Genomic DNA, 24535 nt, shown 5'->3' on the forward strand with positions numbered 1-24535 from the left:
ACCACAAACTTCAGTAGTTGTAGGGGTAAATAAGTTTAACCCATCACTCTGTAAGGAGGCTCAAATTGCTGACATCTAATCTGGTTTGATTTCCCAAAACTGATGGTTTTACTTTTCCCATGACATGCCGTGTGGGTTTCCTTTATTTGAATTTGACTGCAACGCTTTGAACACAATGTTTTAAAGAGGATCAAATTATTGCTGCTACTCAATTTGATGTGTTTAAAATAGAGATGGCACGATACCACTTTTTTATGTCCGATACCGATATCATAAATTTGGATATCTGCCGATACCGATATGAATCCGATATAGTGTTTTTTAATCAACAAAACTGTTTTTTAAAATATCTTGCTGCATTTTGCAAGTCTGCAAGTTCATACTCAAGTTTAAAACAACAACTACACTAAAGCTATTCTGTTATACCTGTATACAAAAAAAATATTTCATAGTTCAGCAATACTGATCAATCTAATAAACTTAAACCTACACCATCCTCACTATTCTGGTATTTTAAAGAGTACTTAGCGTAAATATTAAGCAACCTAACTAATAGGGTTCCAACTCCCAGCAACAACAAAAATAAATAAATAAAAAACTAGGGAACCACCCCTCACGCGCCACCTCATGATGCTTAATCGACGTAATCAACCTTAATTTGATGCAGTGTGAAAAAAAAATGCACAGAAATCAATTATTTTTCAAGAAATATTAAATAGATTCAGCATCTTTCTTCAACAAAATTGCAGACAGCACAGATGGTACCATCCCAAAGTAAAAAGTACTATAGCTTACTAGGGTATATATATTAGACTTAATAGTCACTATATACAGTAATTGACTTCTATTCATTTTACATCAAATTAAAACTTTGGGTGTCAGATAATTATTTATTAAAAGCTCGACATTTTAAATGAGAGTAAGAAAGAAAAGTATGTCTTTGTGCCCCCTTTTCCCTGTTCATGCCCTATCGGCCCCCCTGGCTAAACTTTGCTAGATCCGCCCCTGCACAGTTACGTCAGCTACGTAGAAAAAGATCCTGGTGTAGAAAGTAATATTAAATAAATTCTAACAACAGCTTATCAAGCTTAAACGTGCTGCTGTTGTTCAGCCGCTGGTTTCCTCTTTCTGGTGCAAAGTGGGGCAAAAACAAACAAGAGAGACGGAGTCGCGACAGAAAAGCCGATCAGCTGATCATTAAGCAGTTTCATGATTGAAGTAGCAACAAGAAGAGGCAGTCGCTTGTTAAGCTTAACGCAGGAATGCTTTACAAACATTCAGAGATGGACTTACACACTTGCTTTACTTCTCTCGGGGATAACTTTGTCGGAGATGAAATGCCAGGTTGCTAGCGAAGCTCCAAATGCTATCCAGACCACCGACAGGTGCCGCATGCCACAGCCGCTCTATCACGTGATGCATACTGCTCCGACGTGCTAACGTTCTGAGGTGAGTTACAGCGTGTTGGAAGTTTTGTGAGGTGCTTTCGTGATATTTAATGGATCGGATTACATTTTTTATTTTTCTCCGATATCCGATCCAGTAATTTAGGTCAGTATCGGACCGATACCGATAGTAATATCGGATCGGTTCATCTCTAGTTTAAAATACATAAAAAGATTTCTGTCACTTAGTTAGAAAGAAAGCGAAACAACTATGAAAGCTTTTATTATAAGCAATCAAATCACTTCTTGAGAAAAGGGCCTCAAGTTAGGAGTGGTGTAATTGTTTATTATTTCCAGATAAGTATGCAAGTTCCTGCTTAGTTCCTTCAGCTCAATGGCTAAATGAAATAAATCAAATCACTTAAAAAAACAACTGTATTATTATTATTATTATTATTATTATTATTATTATTATTATCATTATTATTATTATTATTATTATTATGAGCCACTGTGGACATTACCAATACCCTCCCACTCCTCCAACCCTTCCACCTTCTGGGAAGAGATACAGATTAATCCGAACCTGAAGCAACAGATTAAAAGTCCTTAACTCCTTCTGTCCTCAAGACTGTAGTAATATGCAGGGTAGTGGACATAAACCATGTTAGTCTCACCTTTTTTTCTTTCTTTTTTTACTAAATGCAAAAGTCTTGAGCCACAACTAATTTCTTTCTAATTTGGTTTCAAATTTTAAAGGGATTTATTCATTTGACTTAAATATTTGACTTAACTGACTGTGGCATCAGCAAATACTATTTACTATTTTTTCTGTGTTCTGGCAAGTTTTCAGTAGGTCAGAGTTTCAAGATTTTATATATTTATACAGTGTTACAGTTTGTAACAAAAGCTGCCAACTTCTGCTGTCAGGGTTAATTAAAATTAAAATTAAACACAAATAAAAAATGTAAATAACAGTAGAGCTTACTATTAGTCATGAAAATATGTGTTATGAAGAACAAAATTGTATTTTAAATCTGCTATTTACCCCAATTTTAATCCCTTTCTTTTTTTTTTTAGTCACAAACATTTTTACTACAAAAATTATCAGTATTTGCATAAAGTTAATTTGTCTTCTGCTGACAGAACTTGGGTTAGTTTGTGTTTTAAATTTGTATTATAAATAAAAGTCACATGCCTCAAACCTGAAGGGAATGAATCTGATTCTTGGGCTGCTTTTTAGGTACAATTTTCAAAAATGCTTTCTAAATGAAGATACCACAAAAGCCGAAAAGAAAACACCATTCCATTTCTTGGCCGAGAAAGAATATCTATAAAGCTATATAACTCTAAATAAAATTGTGTACAATAAGGCACTCAAATCATTCATCATTAACTGATGGAAAACTATGAGTTTCTATTCATTTAGTTCTGTAATGACTTCATCCCGTCTTTACCACAATTGCAACAAAAGCATTGTCAAGTAGCTTTGGAAAGATCTGTAAGACCTGAAACACTGAAAGGCTTGTGTAGCCTATCCCCAACATGCTATACTTGTAACTGACTTCCACTAGAAGTCTGAACATGCCAGGCGCATTTTGGAAACACCTGTTGTGGTCTCTTAAGGTTTAGAACATCTGGACACAATGAGAAAAGGTACACTTCAAGACAAAAAGGTGCTGAAAGCCTCAACCAAACTCTTGGACTATATGTGTTTAGGTAAACATTTTAACAAGCACTAGATTAAAAACATTAAAACAAAAACTTTAAAAATATAATTCGTTTTAGACTTAGTTTGGATAATTGACCTGTACAGAGCCCCGCAAGTGACATTGGAGAAAAAAAAATAAAGATGAACTTTTGCAAGATCTCCCAAAACTTTTGCCATCTTGCAATTCTAATACAACAACAACAACAACAACAACAATCTTTATTTATAGAGCACATTAAAAGCCAGGGGCATGCCAAAGTGCTTTACATGAAACAATAAAACAATAAAATGATTTACACTAAAACATCAGAATCATATAGGTGTGGGATTATGTTCACAGGTAAAAACCACTAATAGGAACAGTCAATAGCACACAGCTGTAGCAAAGAAGAACTGTACCATCATACACAGTGATAGAGGACATAGGCAACGCAACAATAAAATAATTAAGACTATAACGTCAGAGTCATATAAGTGTGAGATTATGTTCACAGGTAAAAACCACTAATAAGAATAAACTATAGCACACAGCTAAAGCAGAGTAAAGCTGTAAAGCTGAACCATCAAACACAGTGATGGAAAACATTGACAGCACAGGACAACGCAAAACAACCAGACACATTAGAACATTAGAACAACTCACTAGAAGCAAGGCGAGAATTTAACTGGTAGAAAAAGCAAGTTCAAACAGATATGTTTTAAGCCGTGATTTAAAAGATTGAATAGAATCAGACGCCCGGATGCCAATCGGGAGACTGTTCCACAGCTCAGGTGCAGCTAGAGCGAACGCTCGATCACCTCTAGACTTCAAGCGAGATCTGGGCTGAACCAACAATGACTGTGAGGAAGATCTTAAGGCCCTCGTAGGAAGATATGAATTTAAGAGTTCCTTAAGATAACTTGGCCCTGTGTTATTGGTAATTTTAAAAGTAAACAACAGAATTTTAAATTGAATACGAAATTTCACAGGCAACCAGTGCAGATCGGCAAGGACGGGAGTGATGTGAGCAAACTTCCTAGTTTTAGTTAGAATGCGTGCAGCGGCATTCTGGACTGTCTGTAATCTATGTAAAAGGGTAGAGTGGAGACCATAATAAAGTGAATTACAGTAATCTAGTCGTGACGTAACAAAGGCATGGATAAGCTTTTCCAAGTCATTGTGCGGGATGTAATGTTTGGCCCTGGAAATAAGGCGAAGTTGGTAGAAACTAGATCTGACGACAGCAGATACTTGTTTGTCAAGTTTAAATGAGCTGTCAAGTAGCACACCCAGATTCCTAACAGTGTCAGGGAAAGAACTAGTGAGAAAACCAAAAGCATCATGAAGTTTGGCACGAAGAGCGTTGCAAAAACCCATAATCTATTCCAATGTATTTAAGTGAACCTATAAAAGTTGCCCAAGATACAGTTACAAATACATATACTCACAGACACACAGATGCAATACAATACAATGCAATTCTATCTATTCTATTCTATTCTATATTATATAATATATTATAATACATAATATAATATCATAGATTAATTATGTTTTTAAATGTGATTTTACGTGGTTTTTAGTTGGGGGTTTTTTCTTTTCTTTTCTAGCATCATTATAGGTTCTCAAGCAAGCGGGTACTGTTAGTCAAGGTGAAAACTGTACACACCCATACAGATACAGATAAAGATTACGATTACCTCATGGCTAGACGTATACAGCTGATTTATAAAGATATCCCTCCCACCGGTATCTCTCTGCCAAAGCTCACATTGGCATGCAGCTGAGTTTCTACTCAAGTGCATTCAAGTAGTAGTCTGCAACGAATTCACTTCAAAACTAGCCGTTCTGTGGATATAAAATGGAACTAATACACCCAATTCTACTTTTGATTCTGGTAAGGCTTAAGTATGTAAAACTACATGTAATCTTTTATTACTTCTGCCATAAATTTCAACACAAATATTTTAAAAATATGTCTAATTGTTTTACTAATTGTGTTTATGACGATTATGTCTGTCAACATTATACTGAGTTATAGCCAGTGTTTAAAGATTAAAAATCTGCTAAGAATATAATATAATATATAATATATATGATACTCATAAATATGCTGTGCTGCACATTTACTGCAAGAAATCTTTCCAGTGTGATCTTTTGCAGTGTTGGGGAGTCCACAGATCATCTTCACAACTTTTGCTGCGTCAAAAAAGAAACTGGATCATTAATTCCTTTACTATTGATGAAGGTTATCAGGGACCTTTCCCATATTCACTGGGCAAAGTGAGTGTATGCCTTAAAATGTAACACATATCATGAAATAAGGAAAGATAATTCCAAAATTCACTGCTCGTGTGTCTTATGTTTGATACAGATTGAGGTTGAGAAGGACCTCGTTCTTTTTATGATACAAGGAGAAGGTGTCGATGAGGAACCAACGCAAGTGTTAGAAATCAATTCATATACAGGAGAAATAAAGGTCCTCCGTTCAGTGGACTACGAACAATATAAAACTCTTAAGGTAAGAAGAAATTTAAAAAAAATATCTAAATGGAAAGTAAAAGCTATGCATGGAGCGAGGTTTGATTATTTCATCTTTCCATTGCAGCTTAAATTTAAAGCACTTGACAGAGAAAAACATGAAATAGAGACACAGCTCGGGATTTATATAGAGATTTTGGACACAAACGACAACCCTCCAAAATTTCTGTTTGAAAAGTACACTTTCACCATAAAAGAGTCAACATCACAGGGTAATTTTCTCATTTGGAAAGAAATATTATTAAAATTACTAATGCTACGGTGTCAAAATTATGTTTTTGTGACAGTGAATCTAAACAAAATAATCATTATTTCCTTTTGATACTAACAGGCACTGAAGTGGGTAGAATTCAAGCAACAGATCAAGACATAAGTGAGCTATATAACAAAGTTGACCTTAACATAGTTTCAGTCAAACCTAAACCTAAGGATCTTGAGTTCTACTTCAAAGAGATCGATGAGACAGGCATTGGAGTCATTTCTTTTAAAGGATGTCTGGACCATGAGGTGAGAGAAATTACTGCTTGAAAAATTAAAACTTTCCATTTTAATCTTTCAACATGAATCTCCTCAAATTTCAATAGTACAACTAAATTCAATATTTTTGACATCCATTCAAGATGAGCAAAATTTTATTTTTCTCCATCAGACAGCTGAGAAATACACCATTATAGTGGAGGCCAAAGACAATGGAGAAAAACCGCTATCCACCTCCTGCACCATCATAATCAATATAGAAGATGGAAATAATCACCTTCCTGTCATCACACAGCAAACAGTTAGCAGTTACTTATTTCAGTCACAATAATTTATTCAATGAAAATCATTTCCTATTTTACATCTTCCTCTTTTGTGACCCAAGGGCCCAGAAAAAGTGAAAGAAGGACAGACAAATGTTCTTGTTTCACGTATACAAGTTCATGATGAAGACACCAGAGGAACCCCAGCATGGAGAGCCAAATATACAATCCAAGGAGACACAAACAACAACTTTAGAATAACTACAGATCCTGAGACAAACGATGGACTACTCCATGTGGAAAAGGTATTTTTGTGATTATGTTTACAGTAGACTAAACTTTCCAATCTAAGTAGTTCAAAACAGTCTCTGTGGTAAAAACCCTGTTGCATTTTTTAAATTAACCAACATAAGCTCTTTTTTATCTTCAAAAATTAGTATATAAAACACAGAAAAATATGAAAGAGATTTTCCTGGCCTGGCTTTTTATAGCAGATAACCTTAAAAATAATTTGAAGTAGAACAAAAATGGAAGAAAACCATGACTCAGCATATGAACATACCTGATGCTGCTAAAGTGAAGCAGAACAAAATTACAGTGGTTTTATTAGACACAGCTAAGCGTTTTGCAATTTCGCATAAGTTTAAAAAGTTTATATTTATTCAGTATTGAACAGCAGAAATGAGACTTTGTTGTCAGAAGTCATTTATATAAGAAAAAGCAGTGACCAACAGTGCTGTAAACAACAGTAGACTGCTTGGAAATAAGCAAGCAAATCATGCAGAAAACAGATTTGAGATGGGGAAACTGTTCTTGAAGTGCACTGAGAGAGAGAGAGCTGTGCAGGAAGTGTGATTTTATCATAGTGGAAGCAAAACAGCAAAAGTAAGAGGGAATTCATGACGATGTTTATGTAAAGTGAAATGTGAAGCGGCGAAGCATAGTTTTGATCTTCTTTTGCTGCTGGTTCAGTCTATTTTGGTTGGAGAGGGACAAAACCTACAGCTTTACAATCTAGTGCAAAAAAAGACAAAAACACAAAGCGCAGCCCCGACCTATCAGAATCTGTGAGCTGTCGACTTTCAGCACTGACTGTTTATGTGAAAGAAAGCCGAAATCTCACTCACTGTGATGCATCGGGTCCGCGCTCTGTGCGAGAGTCTTTTTGTGGAATCCATTTACCTGCTTTCATTTACTGTTTTAGCTGTTTTGTGGTTGCTGAAATAGTTTTGTGAGATTCTGGCATTTCTGGCAAAGTACATTTATATTTAAAAATCGATTCGGGATTTTAACAAATCGATATGGCTTTATTCAAGCTAAAAGCAATTTTAATCGGGTAGCAAACAGTTTTAACCAAAGCTATGATTTAAAAAGCCCTGGAAAAATATGATAAGTTATTGTTGGGTCTGCGCTTCCACAGGCCCCGCTGGTTTAGAAACCTATTCCCGTTAACGTCAAGCAAGGAAGCAAGATGAACAGCTTTTACTTGCTAGCAAGGGAGACTGGCGGTGGGAGCTGAACACTCCTCACCTGTCTCCTAGCCAGAATCAAATAAACAGCCTTCCTCGCAGCCTTTTATTTCCATGATTTACAAATTTAAGTAACACAATGACAACATTTAACAATTTGACTCCAACAGTTATGCTCTTTTACAGGCTTTAAACTATGAAGATGGTGCTCTGAAGAATATAGCTATCACTGTAGAGAATGAGATCCCCTATTATTCATGCAAAGTGGAAAAACGCAGCTCCATTGGTCTTTGGAAAGTAGTTACCATATCTGGTTCCGCTGCTACTGGGTCTGCAATGAGCTTCGTGGCTGGAACAGTTGCATCCAGCCGTCAAGTGATCGTGGCTGTTGAGGATGTCAATGAGCCTCCAGTTTTTGACAAGACTTCCATAGAAACTGTGGTCACTGAGAATGTTAAGGAAGGCCAATACCTGGCAACACTCACAGCTAAAGACCCTGATGTTGCCAACAAAAACACATTTAAGTAAGTCTTGACAACTATACAACTACATGTCACTTCTACAAGACAAAAACATACAGCATTACTACATCAGTAGACACTTTGAAAATGACTAACAAACCATTTCAGATACATTATAGGACACGATCCAGCTGGTTGGATTAAAGTGGACCCTGACACTGGAAACATAACAACATCAAAGCCCTTGGATCGAGAGTCAGAGTTTGTTAAAGACAACATTTATGTAGTCACAATATGTGCTGTTGACGATGGTATGAATCGACAAGTATTTACATATTTGGCCAATTATTCATTTACATTTCCTCATTACATTTCTAAACAAGTTGCAATACTTTTTCATCACCAGGGAAACCACAAATGACAAGCACTGCAACTCTTAGTATCTATGTTAGAGATGACAATGATCGTACTCCATACCTGGTTGTAAGCACAATTGAAATGTGCCAATCTGACGGACAATCCTTTGCCAACATCACAGCCTTGGACTCAGATGTTGAGCCCTACAGTGGCCCTTTCACCTTCAAGCTCCATGGAGATGTTGAGGGCAAGTGGAAGATTGACCCTGTCACTGGTAAGCTTTAGAGTCTGCAGATACTCAACCTTATATTACTCACAAAAACAATGTCACTTGTATTAAATATACTTCTAAGCCTCCTTTATATAAAAGTATAAGTAGTATATACATAGACTGCCACAATGACTGTTATACATCTGATTATGTATTCATTTTGGACACACAGGTTATTCAGTCAACTTGGTTAAAGAGCCTACAGTTCATTCCAATCACCATGAGCTGTCGCTAGAAGTTTCTGACCAACAGGGGAAATCAGCTTTCCACAACCTGTCAGTTACTGTTTGCAGCTGCTTAGACTCAGAAACCCCAAACTGTCATGTGAGGACATCTGGCACCACACTAGGAGCAGGGGGAGTGGGAATGATTTTTTTGGCCATGCTGCTGATCACAGGTTGGACACATGTTTCAAATATTTCCATCATTATAAATAAGATATCCTCATTTATATTTGTTGTTGTTATTTAAAAACGATTAAAATGTAATAATAAAAAAGGTCTAACAATAAGAAATAACTTTGACTTTAATAATAAGCTTTGGACTTCTTCAGGAAAAAAATGTAAATGAGTTTTCGATGGGTGTTTTTCAGTTAGATTTAAGTACTTATTTTTATACTTGTTAAGATTTTGAAAAACAGTTTTTTTTAAATATTTATTTAAAGTAAAAATAACAGAATTATAACAGCAATAAACATCTAGCATGTTTTGTATGTCATATATTTGTGTGTGTGGTCTTTATGCTCCAGGTTTGCTACTTTTGGCTCTTCTGATGTCCTGCAAAAAACAGATCTTGGAAATCAAAGAGGATTTATCTTCTGAACAACAACTGATGAAGTCTAACACTGAGAATCCAGGAACAGACTGTTCGGTAAATACATTTATCATAAATCACACTTACACACACACTCAAATGCTCACTCACACAGATATTTGTTGGTTTTTAAATTAAAGATTCATTTTGCCTGACTTTTTAAAAGTAATTATCCCTACTTCAGCAATTGTAATGACTGAAATTATGTAAACATAACTTCTCGTTTTTGGTATAAAAACCTTAAAACATCATTACTTTGTCAAGGTGGCCATTGTGAATCAGAATGGAAATGCGATGCAAGAAATATCTCAAGTTAAAACTGTGAAAATGAGTCCAGTAAGTGCTACAAAATATATATTATTGTAATAACTAGTTTGTAAAGAGCATTTTTGTAATATACCATGCATTGTGAGAAATATTTGATGTTTTTCAGGCGTTTCTTCTAAATGACTCAGAAACCAGCACAGAATTCCTCAAGTATCAAAAAGAAAGCTCGGTGGCACAACCTTTCATTCGTGGAAGCTTTATGCACATGGTACAGATATTATGATTACTGTTGTTTTATTTGTTATTATCACTAAGTAAACCTGTGATACTTAAACAGGTAGAAGTTAAGAATTTTGCTCATCATAATTTTCTGTTCATGAAATTTATCAAATCTCAGAAGTATTTAAATGCTTGATTTTTCAGTCACAGCGGGGATCAAACGTGGGAATGGGATATCACCAGGGACAATCTGTGAGTGGGGTATGTAATATTTCTTTTCATATGAAACCTTCTGAAAGTGCTGGACCACCTTTTCTGTCAGAACTGACTTAATTCTACAAGAAACCAGCATGAAATGATTTGAGATTTGTGACATGGTGCCTTATTTTGCTGGAAGCAGCCATCCAAATTTGGGTACACTGTGGTCATAAAGGGACAGACGTGGTCAGCAGTAATACTCAGGTAGGCTGTGGCATTTAAATGATGTTGACTTTGTCCTAAGGGGTCCAAAGTATACCAAGAAAATATCTCCCACGCCATTACATCACCCCCACCTGATTGAATCATTTCTATAAGGATGGATGAACCTGTGCTTAGATGTTGTTTATGCAACTGTTCCTATCATATACTTCACAACAGAAGCCAATACATCCAATGTTCTCTTGTCTGTTTTTGGTGAGCCTATGTAAAACATAGCCTCAGTTTCCTGTTTTTAGTTGACAAGAGTGACAGTGTGGTCATCTGCTGCTGCTGTAGCCCATTTGCTTCACAGTTGAGATGTAGGGTTAGTCCCCTGCTCTTTCAAGAAACTGTTTAGCCTTCGTTTTTTGTTCTAAGTCTTTATTTCTTTCGGGTTTTGGTCCTTTTTTTATGAGATTGATTGAAAACTAAAAAAGCACAGAACAATCTGCTGGCCTTGCTTTTTTACATTGTATGTTATCATAGACTTTAGCAAATGGATTCTTATTGAAATCATTTGTGCCAGGAAACAATGTCATGGTTTGATGTGTTTGTTTTGCGGTTTTTTCTTCAGCTGATGAATGAAGCAGTACATGGAGGATCACAAATGAACTCACTAACCTCACAGTACCGGGGGGAAGGATCAGGGTCAGCATTTATTCGTGGAACCATCATGCGGAAGGTACTGAGATTATTATTAGTATTAGTATAATTAGTAGTAGTAGTAGTATTGAGTACATCTGTTTGACGAAGTGGTTGTTAAGGATTTTGCTGGTTCTTGACATTTTGCTTTTCTGTGAAGTTTCAAAAGTATTAACCAGTTAATGCTTGATTTTTCCAGTCACTGGGAGCAATATCAAATAGTGGAATGAAACATCTCCAGTGGCAATCCAGGCATGGGGTAAAGCAACATGAGTCCTTTTGATGTTAAATTTTCCAGAACTATTTTATAATTTCCACTCACCAGCCACTTTGTTAGTTACACCTTGCAAGTACCCTTTTGTCGTCATAATGGGATGTATTCAACAAGGTGCTAGAAGTATACCTCAGAAATGTTGGTTCCTATTGATATGATAGTGTTTAACAAATTTTGCAGAAGTGCAAATCTCCAATTCCACCACATCCCATAGATGCTCTGCTGGATTGAGATCTGGAGACTGTGAATTAAAGTATGCCATTTGAGTATAGCGAAGTCATTGTTATGTTCAAGAAACCAGTTTTGGTGTTGCACATTATTTTACTGGAAGGAGCCATCAGAAGACTGTAGCCCATTGGTTTCAGGTTTCCCTGTTTCCATTAAGAGATGCACTTCTGCCTACCCTGGGAGGATCGAGTAGTTTTTACTGTTGCCATCCTAGCAACTCAAAGCTGTTCACCCGTCTCCCCATCACCCCTCTGCCAGTAACACTGAGTTGATGGAATGTGGTTGGCTAATTAGAAATGTGCATTAATGAGCAGTTGAACAGTTATTCCTAATGAAGTGGCTGTTGCATGCAATTCCTACTATGGAACAAATTTTGTTGTTAACAGGTATTGTCGATGTAACAACAGCCGCATATTACAGGATAGATAATAAAGATGAATATTGGCATTATTACATAATTGGAGAGGATTATATACACATAATCCTGCTGCCAAATACTCATTAAAACACTGAATAACTGATAAAAATCCTTAATTCAAGTCAAAGACGGGAACACAGTTTTGTCGGGACAGAGAGCAGCCACTGTGTGTGCATATTATTATGCAAGTAGTATGCAAGTAGCATAATATATGCTACTTGGTTTAACTTGTGTAATGTGTTCTTCTTTAGTCCCTTGCTCTTTTATTTTTAAAAGGTTTTAAACACAGAAAAGTACAGTATCAACTGACAGCCTTGCTCTAACATGATCCAAGTATGATAGGCTTGGAGGACAAGCCTAATCATAATTAAAATGATTTCAACCATGAAATGCTGTCATTCTTTGACATTTGTTTGTTTGGTTTCTTTTCAGCTGATAGATGAAGCCGTACGTGGAGCATCACAAACCGGGTCAATAATCTCAGCTTTTCAAAGGGAAAGCTCAATGGCACAAGGTTTTACTCGTGGAAGCTTTATGCGCATGGTACAGAGATTTTTCTTATAAAACTTGTACTTACTCTTGTTATCATTAAGTACATGTGTCATATTTAAATAGTCCGGTGTTAAGAATTTTGCTTAACTATTTAAATGCTTGATTTTTTCAGTCACTCGGAGGATCATCCAACAAAGGAACGGCACATCTGCAGGTTCAATCTAAGCATGGGGTAAAGCAACATTTTCTACAGTTTTGTCATTTATGGTCAACTACAAAGTCTTGTCTTACCTTAATTCCTATTTAAATTCTAATATAATAATATTTCAAAAAAGAAAATTCATACAACTTCCTGTTTCTACTTTTTAAGATTTATATGGGACTAGACCAACGAAACCAGCTACTAAATGAGGTAATACCAAAAAGGATAAATGCTCTCCAGGAACAAGGAAAGGAACTGGGCAATTATCTGCCTCGTGTATATAATGAGGAGGGAGACACAGAGCATAACTTTGAGCTTGATTCAATCTCCATTGCTGATGTTTCCTTTGACCCTGAAATGGATCTGTGTGACAAGTTCACTACTCTGGCCTCAGTCTGCATGCCTAGTGATGTCACCACAATACAGAAAATCCAAACAGCAACTCTTGTCCAAGAGGAAAGCCATGAACTAAACTGGCAGAAACTCACATTAAATGAGGTTTACATTTCACAATAAAGTCACCAGACCTCAAGTATAAGGTACAATATGAAAAGTCATAAATATTTATTCAGTTGTCTGGGAGCATGGTATGGTAAGATGCAGTGTCATGTCATAATGTTTACAATAAAGACTGGGTAATGCAAAAACTAATGCAGAGGGGTGAATATGGTATTTATCAAATCTGCTTATTTGCACTTTGGGAAACATACGATCAATTGTACTAAGAGGGTAATGCTTTCTACTTTCGTTTGGGTTATCTTGAGCTTCTGTTCTCAAAAGTGTTTTTTAAGGTCACTTTTTTATCTTTTTCTATTGCGAAATAATATATTTCAAGCGTGTGAACTGTTTTCTTTGTCCATTAGAGACAGAGTTAAGCTTGAATGCATGAATCTTAAAGGCATGCAGGTGTGTCTTGTGCAAGTAAAAGCTTTCTCCAGAATAAATGATGACTGCCGCTGTAATGTAATTCCACAGTATTTCCATTTTGGCACGACAAACTTGTCAAACTTGTTCTCATTTTGTTGTTTAGACTCCACGTTATCAAAAGGTGCTGGCGTGGGCGTGCTCTCGGGTATCTGTGGTTGTATGGGTGTTTTCATGTTTGTACATGCAGGACAGTAAGTCTGCTGACTGCTTCGGTGAGGAGGATGGTCGGCCTTCTCCCACACTGTCTGAGCATCTGGGTGCATCTAATAAACTAGTTAATATGCTGCTAAGGATCATTGTAACCATGTTTTATGTGCATCAAATGTTTGTATAGTGGTAATACTAATAAACGTGTTAATCTGAACCTCTCAAACAAGATTCTCACTATAGAACTATCACTATCATGTTTATTAATCTAATTCTTGTGAAACACTGACTCCTTGTGGTTTTACAAAGAAATTGTTATATTTGTATTTGTGCCTAGTTATATTAAGCCATATTCATACAGTAAAAATACTTCTGAACACTCATACCAGCAAAGGTAATGTTGGGAAGTGCATTAAAATTATATTTACTAAACTTAGTAAATATCTAATGACTTACTCACATTTCATTAATGTCTAAATCTGTCAGAAGCTTCTACACAAGCCTGACTGAATTAGTTTTTCATTCTAAATGGCATTCTTGTAAGCTTTGTCATTGCACATTTTTCTCACTAATTAAAAAACATCCAAAGATGAGTAAAATAACTCTCAGGTTTCTTATCAAAGCTTTAGATTTGTCAGATGGGTTAAAGTCAAAATCCTAAACTTTTCTGTAGACAAAGCTTTATTTATTTGGGGTGACATATTCGATGCCAAAATGTGCTTTTAGTAAAGATTAGTCTATTGCAACAGATGGAAATCTGAACATAAAAGAGATAAAAACAACTGTAAGTAAAAAGGAAGCAGTCTCAAAGCAGTCAACTTCTATTGCTCCACTTGTTCAGAAAAATACTGATAATAAATCATAATAAGTCCATCAACTAAAGCTTGGCCAAAAAAGGGTCACGCAACAGGACAATGGTTCCAAGTACACCAGAAAATCTACAACAGAATAGCTAAAAAAAACTAACGAATCACGTTGTGGTAGGACTTTACAAAAACTCTGCATAAATAAAAACCTGCAAACCTTATAAAACAGAACCAACGACATGGGACAAAATTCCTCCACAACTATTTTAGACTTCAGTTTGTTGCCGGTGGGTCTACAAACTATGGAATCATGGCTTGTAGTTCGTATTTCACATGATAGCATCTGATTTACTCATCAGCTTGGTTACGCCACTGATTATGGCATGTCTCAACTTCCATAATCATAAACCTTGGGGGGGGGGGTTCATTTAGGAATACATATTCATTCCTAAGTTTAGTCTTTAGAAGAATCAACATAATTTATTAATTAACTCTTGTAAGGAATGGAATCAGCTTTCAAGAAAAATGTCTGAGGACAAGACAAGGAACACAAGAACAAATTTATGGTGGAAAGTGAGGTGAGAACCTCCTGTAAGGGTTCACACTGCACACTTAATAAAATCGTGCTGCTTTTGGCAACCTTGTCAACATTTTATTCACAAAAAGTAAATTACACATGCATCTTTAGATATGCATCTAATATCAGACTTGGGACAGTCAGTGCATCCAGAGTTTTCACTGCAGTTGTACAGGTCCCAAAAAGGTCAGAATCCCAGTTACCTTGACCACAAAATGAGGTGATGTAGGATTTTGAATTTCATACAAAAGGTGCAGCTACTAAAAATTTCAGATGAGTTTGCATTTCGGTGACCTTGACCTCCAGGTCAGAGGTCAGGTTTTCTGAAAATTCTGCGAATGCAATATCTTGAGAACAAGACGACAAGGAGTTTGAAATTGATACCACAGTTGTATCTACTAGGAGGCTGAGGGGTAGCATTGGCACCCCCCAGCATGCCCACTGCAAGAATATGTGAGACAGAATTCTCTAAAACCACATCAACTTCAACAGGGAAGGCTGCAGTACAGTTCTGTGCAAAAGTCTTACATCACCACTGTTCTGCACACCTAACTGGCTGAAATATTATAAAGTTTATATCTAATTATTTCCTTGAGCTCACAATGACGTGCTGGAGAAATCATGTAAGATCCCTTAGCAAAAGTAACAATAGCATATTACACATAAAACTGTATTAATGCCAAACTGTACATAAATTCAATCAAATGAAAAAGTACTTACAGTGTTATGTGAATCAGTATTAATGATGCAGTTGTTTATGGTTGAGCTCATTTTAAATATTTCTGTTTAACCTCCAGTGCTACTTGATTGCTCCCATATCCACAAGGGGTCGCTACAGACTGTAGCAGCATGTTTTGATCCAACACATTTTAATGCTGGATGCCCTTCCTTATAAAAACCCAAAGAGGCCTAGCAAGCGAATCTGTAAATCACAACACTTTGGAGATACTGTTTAATCTCGGGTAGTGCATCATGTACTACATATATAATCATATGTTTGTGTTGGCTGTCCAGTAAGGACTACATCTCTCCAAATAAACAGCTGTTAATGAGCTCAAAAATACATTTTTCAAGCTTTGACTTAAAAGTTTATATCAGGTGTATTTATTTAAGAATGTATTTATAAAATGGAAAAAAAATCAGATGAATTAAAGCACTTTTCGCTTTTCGTTTTTTCGCCTGTCCCGTTTGGTGCTTTTGCCATCAGAATTATTGTCTAAAGGCAAAGAAAGATACCCAACGGATTTACTTTACCAAATGGACCATCCCGGCTTGCCATATTGGTCTATTTGATTCACCTTTGATTTTATTGTTTATTTTATTTTATTTTCACTTGCTACACACATAACTACGGAAGAGGATTAGGGCCACTGGAAAAAAAAAAAGAATTCTGACTTTATTCTCAGAATTCTGGGATTAAAGTCAGAATTCTTTTTTTTTTTTTTCCAGTGGCCCTAATCCTCTTCCGTACAATTGTGACTGGTTTTGGTGGAAAAACTTAAAACACTATTACTATTTCTGAAGCAGGTGTCGGGAACCAAAAAGAGAACCAGATGCAAGAAATATCTCACGTTAAAACTGTCACAACGAATCCAGTAAGTGTTGCAAAATATATATTTTTGTAATAATACAATTTTTTAGCAGTTTTTTTTTTTTTTAATGAGTGGCTCTGAATTGCAGCCTGTCACAAATCATTCAACTGTGATGCATGGCCACTTAGAGGAGTATGACATGTGCGAAAATTAATTCCTGCAAAAGTCACAAAGTCCAAATAAAAATTGGCATTGGACACTTTTATTATCAACTATCACTACTGGACAAATTATAAAACTGTTCTTGTGATATTTTAGGTTGTATGTTCAACAAATCTTGTGAAAAGCCCAAAAGGAGCAGGCAGTTGCTATACAAGGTGCCATCATTGTAACATAAATCCAAATATAATGTGTCTTAATCGTCTGTGCCATTGAACTTATTTTTTACTATTACAAGTGACCGCAATTTACTTTGAGCTGATTACACACTTATCATCCTGTTAAAAAAACATTAAACCTGAAATAACACAAAACTGTCCTAAATACAGGTGCCAATCATGTAATTAGAATATCATCAAAAAGTTGATTTATTTCACTAATTCCATTCGAAAAGTGAGACTTGTATAATGGTTACATTCATTCCACACAGACTGATATATTTCAAGTGTTTATTTCTTTTAATTTTGATGACTATAACTGACAACTAATGAAAACCCCAAATTCAGTATCTCAAAAAAGTAGAATATTACTTAAGACCAATACAAAGAAAGGATTTTTAGAATTCTTGGCCAACTGAAAAGTATGAGCAAGTACAGCACGCAATACTTAGTTGGGGCTCCATCCATCCATCCATCTTCATCCGCTTTATCCGGGGCCGGGTCGCGGGGGCAGCAGCCTAAGCAAAGAGGCCCAGACCTCCCTCTCCCCAGCCACCTCCTCCAGCTTATCCGGGGGAATACCAAGGCGTTCCCAGGCCAGCCGAGAGATATAATCTCTCCAGCGTGTCCTGGGTCTGCCCCGGGGCCTCCTCCCGGTGGGACATGCCTGGAACACCTCACCCAGGAGGCGCCCAGGGGGCATCCTTGTCAGATGCCCGAACCACCTCAGCTGGCTCCTTTCGATGTGGAGCAGCAGCTGCTCTACTCTGAGCCCCTCCCGGATGGCCGAACTTCTCACCCTATCTCTAAGGGAGAGGCCAGCCACCCTTCGGAGGAAGCTCATTTCTGCCGTAGTTGGGGCTCCTTTTACCTGAATTACTGCAGCACTGCAGGATGGCATAGATTTGATCAGTCTGTGGCACTGCTCAGGTAAACGGTAAATGCATTTGTATAGCGCTTTACTTAGTCCCTATGGACCCAAAAGTGCTTTACACTACATTCAGTCATCCACCCAATCACGCACTGGTGATGGCAAGCTACATTGTAGCCACAGCTGCCCTGGGGCACACTAACAGAGGTGAGGCTGCCAGACATGGCGCCACCAGGCCCTCTGACCACTAGACAACAGGTGAAGTGTCTTGCCCAAGGACACAACGACCGAGACTGTCGGAGCCGGGGCTCGAATCGGCAACCTTCCAATTACAAGACGAAACTCTTGAGCCACAATCGCCCCACTGAGAGCCCAGGTTGCTCTGATAGTGGCCTTCAGCTCTTCTGCATTGTCGGGTCTCGCAAATCGCATCTTCCTCTTCACAATACCCCATAGATTTTCTCTGGGGTTAAGGTCAGGTGAGTTCGCTGGCCAATTAGGAACAGGGATACCATGGTCCCAGATACTGGTAGCTTTGGCACTGTGTGCAGGTGCCAAGTCCTGTTGGAAAATGAAATCTGCATCTCCATAATGTTGATCAGCAGCAGGAAGCATGAAGTGCTCTAAAACTTCCTGGTATATGGCTGTGTTGACTTTGGACCTCAGAAAACACAGTGGAGCAACACCAGCAGATGACATGGCAAGGGTTAGGGTTAAGGCGAGACCCTTCTGACACTGTCTGTTGTTCAACAGTGGCTTGACACAAGGAATGCGACAGCTGAATCCCATGTCTTGCATACATCTGTGCGTAGTGGTTCTTAAAGCACTGACTCCAGTTGCAGTCCACTCTTTGTGAATCTCCCCCACATTTTTGAAGGCGTTTTGTTTCACAGTCCTCTCGAGGGTGCAGTTATCCCTGTTGCTTGTACAGTTTTTTCGACCACATCTTTTCCTTCCCTTTGCCTCTCTATTAATGTGCTTGGACATAGCGCTCTGTGAACAGCCAGCCTCTTTTGCAATGACCTTTTGTGTCTTGCCCTCCTTGTGCAACGTGTCAATGGTTGTCTTTTGGACAACTGTCAAGTAAGCAGTCTTCCCCTTGATTGTGTAGCCTACGGAACTAGACTGAGAGACCATTTAAAGGTTTTTGCGGGTGTTTTGTGCACCTGTAGATGTTCATGCCTTTTTAATTTGTCATTTATTAAAATTATAAATATATATTTTAACTCAAAAGTACAGTTTTTAAATTTAATGTTGCTGAAACAACAAAGTAATAAAAAACATAAATCTATCTGATTGAGGAATCACTCATCTTTGGAAAAGAGAGTTTATTACAGAGAAATGGCTCTTTCCAAAATAAAAGCTATACTATACGCTTCTTCTGGGCAGCATATTAAACATATCAGGTCCCCATAAGGAGAATCATGTGCTAACGGCTGTCTAAATGACTCGGGTAAAGTTTGTACTGTCATGGTCCTGGGCCATGTTGGCCCAGTGTTCTTAGTTTTCTTGTATGTTTGTATTTTGTTCCTTGCTTAGGCCATGTTTTCTGAGTTGCCCTGTTGTGTTGTTCCCTAAGTGTTTTCCCTTCATGGCTTTTACCCCCTGTGTGCCCCTCTGTGTATCTGTGAGCCCTCGTCTCTCCTTATGTTTTATTCCATGTTTCCCCTGCCCATTATGTCTAAGTTCTCCCCGTGCTCTCTCTTCCCCCTGTGTGCCCTCTATGTATTTATGAGCCCTCGTCTCCCTTTGTGGTTGTTTCATGTTTTCCCAGCCCGTTATGTCTGTGTTTTCCCCGTGCTCTCTCTCTCCTCCTGTCTGAACCTCTGTGCACTTCCTGTTTACTTTGTGACTCTCACGCCCGTACATGTCATGTTCAGTTCACCCCGCCCTGTCTCGTTATGATTATCAGTGTCACCTGTGTTCCCCGTGTGTTCCCACTTTCCTCGTTAACCCTCTGTGTATTTCTGTCTGCGTCTCCCTCTGTTCAGCGTGACGTCGTCCCTCATGCCGTGTGTGGATCTCCCTGTGTCTCTCTGTGAGTTCTTAGTTTGTGGTTTCCCAGTTTAGTTTAGTTTGTATATTTGTTCTGCCAGCAAATAAAGCTGAGTTTTGAGTTCATTCCCTCGTGCCTGTGAGTCCTGCATTTTGGGTCCTACTCCTGCCTGCCGCACGGCGATTCGTGACAGTACGACGTCACCAGACATGGACCCAGCAGGCTCCTCCCGGGAAAGCGATTTGGCCCGCATCTTCAGCCTGTGGGAGCGAGTTTCCCACGCCTCGGACATTAAAGCAATGTCCATTGGGATAAACGCCATCGAGGCAATTCTCAAGGGGAATCCCCATCTTCACGAGCTCTCAGGATTTTCGGGCCTACTGTCCAATCTACAGAAAGCCAAGGAGACAGTACAAGTTCGCGAGCTCGTCATACCGCAACAGCGACCGCCACAATCAGGAAACGTTTCCACGCTGCTGCCACTGGACTCCTCTCCATCCACCCTCCACTCTGACTGTCACTCACCCGCTGCTTTTCTCGCAGCAATGTGGTCGGAGGATGAGGAGCCGGCCGTGATCTCTCCGTCGTTGCCGGTTTCCTCCATCACCGCACCTCCGGCTTCCCGAAGAAAACGGCATTCACGCCGCCGACGCGCCACCCCACAGCCGGACATTCGGCCTTCTAATTCACCTGCTGTGGTGAGTGAGGACTCTGTGTCTTTTCCAGACATTATGACTGTTCATTCAGGGGCTGTGTTTTGTGTGGCGGATGTCAATGCGAGCTGCTTATCGCCTGTGCAGCTACCAGAAGCTCAGTCGGCTCCCTCGCAGCTACTTCCAGCTCGGTCAGCTCCCTCGCAGCCCTTCACAGCTCAGTTAGCTCCCTCGCAGCCCTTCACAGCTCAGTTAGCTCCCTCGCAGCCCTTCACAGCTCAGTTAGCTCCCTCGCAGCCACCCTCAGTTCAGTCTCCTGTGTCCCCCTCAGTTCAGTCTCCTGTGTCCCCCTCAGTTCAGTCTCCTGTGTCCCCGCTAGCTCAGCCATTAACTCCACCACACGCTCCATTTTCACCTCTACCATCGCTTCAGTCATCAGTTCGGTCTGCCACTCAGTCGCCCTTAGTTCCGTCATCCACACTACCACCTGTTTCCCTTCCACCCCAACCATCACTACACCCAGCCATTCAGGCTGCTACTCAGTCAGACATTCAACCCATAGCCCTGCCGTTACTATACTCTGTAGCTGAGCCACTAGCCGCCCGACCCACAGCCACTTCAGCCACTCCTCCACCCGTTGCACCTCCACTACAACCATCACTGCAGTCTCTAGCGCAGTCTCCTGCAGCTCTGCTTTCCCCAGTGCAGTCTCCAGTGTCCCCAGTGCAGTCTCCAGTGTCCCCAGTGCAGCATCCCTTAGCACAGTCATCCACTCAATCACCAGCTCCACTTTCCCCTCAACTATCACTACCACCTCTAGCTCAGTCTCCTGTGCACTCACCTCTGGTTCATTCTCCTGTGAAGTCATCAACTCCACTGCCTACTCCACTCTCACCACCTCCGTTACAACAGACATCAGTTCAGTCCCCTGTGCCAGTGCAGACGCCCTCAGTTCAGTCTCCCGTGCAGTTATCTACTTCACCACCATCAGTAGCTCAGCTCCCACTCTCATCCGCATCTCCAGTAGCTCACCTCGCACCTGAACCATTGGCCCAGTCCCCGATAGCAATACGGTCTTCTGTTCGGCTTAACATTCAGCCAGGGGTCCCAAACCTCTCTGGCTCTACATCAGCTCCTGCTGGAAGCTCGGATGAGCTCATCCAGGACTCCGCGGCTCCCACGCCACCATCTACCTCGTCCGCTGGGGGTTCCAGTGAGCCCGGCCAGCACCTCCTTGTCTCCGCTGGAGGGTCCGAGGGGCCCGTTCAGCCTCCTGTCTCCGCTGGAGGGTCCGAGGGGCCCGTTCAGCCTCCTGTCTCCGCTGGAGGGTCCGAGGGGCCCGTTCAGCCTCCTGTCTCCGCTGGAGGGTCCGAGGGGCCCGTTCAGCCTCACGCCGCATCAGCTGGAGGGCCCGAGGAGCCTGTCCAGCCGCCATCTGCGACCGCCTCGTCGTCGCCTGGTCCAGCTGCATCCGAGTCTTCGTCATCGCCTGGTCCAGCCTCAGCCTCTGCAGCTCCGCCTGGTCCGGCCTCAGCCTCTGCAGCTCCGCCTGGTCCGGCCTCAGCCTCTGCAGCTCCGTCTGGTCCTGCCTCCGAGTCTTCGTCCTCGTCTGGTCCTGCCTCCGAGTCTTCGTCCTCGTCTGGTCCTGCCTCGTCTGGTCCTGTGCCCACCAGGCCATGGCCAGCACGCCTGGGACTGGAGGGCCGCCACTGCCTTCCGCGCGGTCGGCCCCCTGAACTGCTCCTTCGCCGCCGCCTCCGCCTTCCGCGCGGTCGGCCTCCTGAACTGCTCCGTTGTCTCCTTCGCCGCCGCTGTTGCCTTGCGCGCGGCCGGCCTCCTGAACTGCTCCGTTGTCTCCTTCGCCGCCGCCGTTGCCTTGCGCGCGGCCGGCCTCCTGAACTGTTTCCACGTCGCCGCCGTTGCCCTGCGCACGGCCGGCCTCCTGAACTGTTTCCACGTCTCCGCCGTTGCCTTCCGCATGGTCGGCCGCCTGAACTGCTCTGTGTTTGGGTTGTTTTCTTGGGCTCCGGTGTTTGCTGTGCTCTTCTTTTGTTTTCTGTTCCGAGCCCTCCGTCCTGGGCCCCCGCCGCCCGCCCTGGGTTGTTTTCTGTTTGGTTTTGTTTTTCTGTGTTTGGGCTGTCTGGAGCCAGCCCTTGAGGGGGGGGTACTGTCATGGTCCTGGGCCATGTTGGCCCAGTGTTCTTAGTTTTCTTGTATGTTTGTATTTTGTTCCTTGCTTAGGCCATGTTTTCTGAGTTGCCCTGTTGTGTTGTTCCCTAAGTGTTTTCCCTTCATGGCTTTTACCCCCTGTGTGCCCCTCTGTGTATCTGTGAGCCCTCGTCTCTCCTTATGTTTTATTCCATGTTTCCCCTGCCCATTATGTCTAAGTTCTCCCCGTGCTCTCTCTTCCCCCTGTGTGCCCTCTATGTATTTATGAGCCCTCGTCTCCCTTTGTGGTTGTTTCATGTTTTCCCAGCCCGTTATGTCTGTGTTTTCCCCGTGCTCTCTCTCTCCTCCTGTCTGAACCTCTGTGCACTTCCTGTTTACTTTGTGACTCTCACGCCCGTACATGTCATGTTCAGTTCACCCCGCCCTGTCTCGTTATGATTATCAGTGTCACCTGTGTTCCCCGTGTGTTCCCACTTTCCTCGTTAACCCTCTGTGTATTTCTGTCTGCGTCTCCCTCTGTTCAGCGTGACGTCGTCCCTCATGCCGTGTGTGGATCTCCCTGTGTCTCTCTGTGAGTTCTTAGTTTGTGGTTTCCCAGTTTAGTTTAGTTTGTATATTTGTTCTGCCAGCAAATAAAGCTGAGTTTTGAGTTCATTCCCTCGTGCCTGTGAGTCCTGCATTTTGGGTCCTACTCCTGCCTGCCGCACGGCGATTCGTGACATGTACCATGTGTGCTTGTTGTTTTTGTCTGCTTCCACTTGTCTTTGCACTAGGATGATGTCGGAGTAAATGTGCAGTCACATTCGTTTTGTTCCCACTAGTGCTGTCAGCGTTAATCTGAAATGATTTTAACACCACAACACGGCAAATCTCCGTTAACGAGCTACCGCGGATCGCCCAGTGCTTGGGGCTGGACGGCCAACACGTTAACGAGCTAACTGCGCTAACGCACTAGTTCCCACCAATGTAATTGAGCATTGCGTGGCACATCCGACATACTGTTTTACTTTTGTCCATGACGCGCTTACCTTCAGGGTCATACGTCACATGAAAACCAAAATACTTCCAACGCCACATCTCTCCTGTCTCGCTAGCTTGCCCTGCGCTCAGTGAATCTGCGTTCGATCACTCCACCTAGGCTGCACTGTCTAGCGCAGATCCACTGAGTGCTCAACACAGACAGCATCGTCAGAAGGAAAGTTGATAAAATAAATTAAAAATTTTGTATTGTTCATACATATGCGTACCGAACCGAAAGCACTGTATCGAACGGTTCAATATCGATACGAATATCGTTGCACCCCTAATATACATATATAGGGAGACGGGACAAAACAAAGCCCATGGGAGAGAGAAAACAGTATTCAAGAATATAGCAGTATTCATATATAAGTTTAATAAATTATGTGTTAAACATCAGTGACGAAGTAATTTGATTCCGTGTTAAAGTAGTGAATCACCATCCAAATTTTTTAGATGTGGCTCACCTCCTTAAATACAGATGCGTCATTTTAATAACCAGGCTTAGTCAGCGGGAACTGTTTACCTGCA

The 24535-nt window shown here is 40.6% G+C and overlaps 2 protein-coding genes across 3 annotated transcripts; both read left to right on the plus strand.

The window, feature by feature from the left end:
• Positions 1 to 1252: 1252 nt before the first annotated feature.
• Positions 1253 to 14586, plus strand: LOC147306034 (cadherin-13-like). 2 transcript variants are annotated; one of them, XM_086278796.1, is made up of 21 exons: positions 1255 to 1449; positions 4687 to 4973; positions 5225 to 5359; positions 5451 to 5597; positions 5685 to 5829; positions 5949 to 6124; positions 6267 to 6395; positions 6480 to 6662; positions 8013 to 8350; positions 8456 to 8598; positions 8694 to 8918; positions 9088 to 9312; positions 9664 to 9785; positions 9993 to 10064; positions 10162 to 10263; positions 10419 to 10475; positions 11248 to 11355; positions 11515 to 11574; positions 12668 to 12778; positions 12900 to 12959; positions 13098 to 14586. In XM_086278796.1, the coding sequence occupies exons 2-21, from the start codon at positions 4938 to 4940 to the stop codon at positions 13443 to 13445; spliced, it is 2922 nt and encodes a 973-aa protein (XP_086134922.1). In that variant the 5' UTR covers positions 1255 to 1449; positions 4687 to 4937; the 3' UTR covers positions 13446 to 14586. The 2 variants fall into 2 exon arrangements, with proteins under 2 accessions (XP_086134923.1, XP_086134922.1); XM_086278797.1 differs by lacking the exon at positions 9993 to 10064 and having other exon boundaries at positions 1253 to 1449.
• Positions 14587 to 20371: 5785 nt separating this feature from the next.
• On the plus strand, positions 20372 to 23630 carry LOC147306035 (uncharacterized). Its single transcript, XM_086278948.1, has 3 exons — positions 20372 to 20860; positions 20910 to 21006; positions 21147 to 23630. The coding sequence occupies exons 1-3, from the start codon at positions 20372 to 20374 to the stop codon at positions 22970 to 22972; spliced, it is 2412 nt and encodes an 803-aa protein (XP_086135074.1). The 3' UTR covers positions 22973 to 23630.
• The last annotated feature ends 905 nt before the right edge of the window (positions 23631 to 24535 follow it).

Source organism: Aulonocara sp. 'chitande type north' Nkhata Bay, linkage group LG20 (assembly GCF_057382095.1).
Source record: "Aulonocara sp. 'chitande type north' Nkhata Bay isolate Kocher_YH1m ecotype deep benthic linkage group LG20, A_spYH_male_GT1.1, whole genome shotgun sequence".
NCBI lineage: Eukaryota > Metazoa > Chordata > Actinopteri > Cichliformes > Cichlidae > Aulonocara > Aulonocara sp. 'chitande type north' Nkhata Bay.

Bases quoted from the DNA above. Each gene is read 5' to 3' on its own strand.
- LOC147306034 (XM_086278796.1), top strand. From the start codon at position 4,938: ATGGAACTAATACACCCAATTCTACTTTTGATTCTG. The intron at 8,919-9,087 runs GTAAGCTTTAGA...TTGGACACACAG, and splicing joins GAAGATTGACCCTGTCACTG to GTTATTCAGTCAACTTGGTT. The intron at 10,476-11,247 runs GTATGTAATATT...TTTTTTCTTCAG, and splicing joins AGGGACAATCTGTGAGTGGG to CTGATGAATGAAGCAGTACA.
- LOC147306035 (XM_086278948.1), top strand. From the start codon at position 20,372: ATGGACCCAGCAGGCTCCTCCCGGGAAAGCGATTTGGCCCGCATCTTC. The intron at 20,861-20,909 runs GTGAGTGAGGAC...CTGTTCATTCAG, and splicing joins CTTCTAATTCACCTGCTGTG to GGGCTGTGTTTTGTGTGGCG. The intron at 21,007-21,146 runs GTCAGCTCCCTC...TGTCCCCCTCAG, and splicing joins TCGCAGCTACTTCCAGCTCG to TTCAGTCTCCTGTGTCCCCC.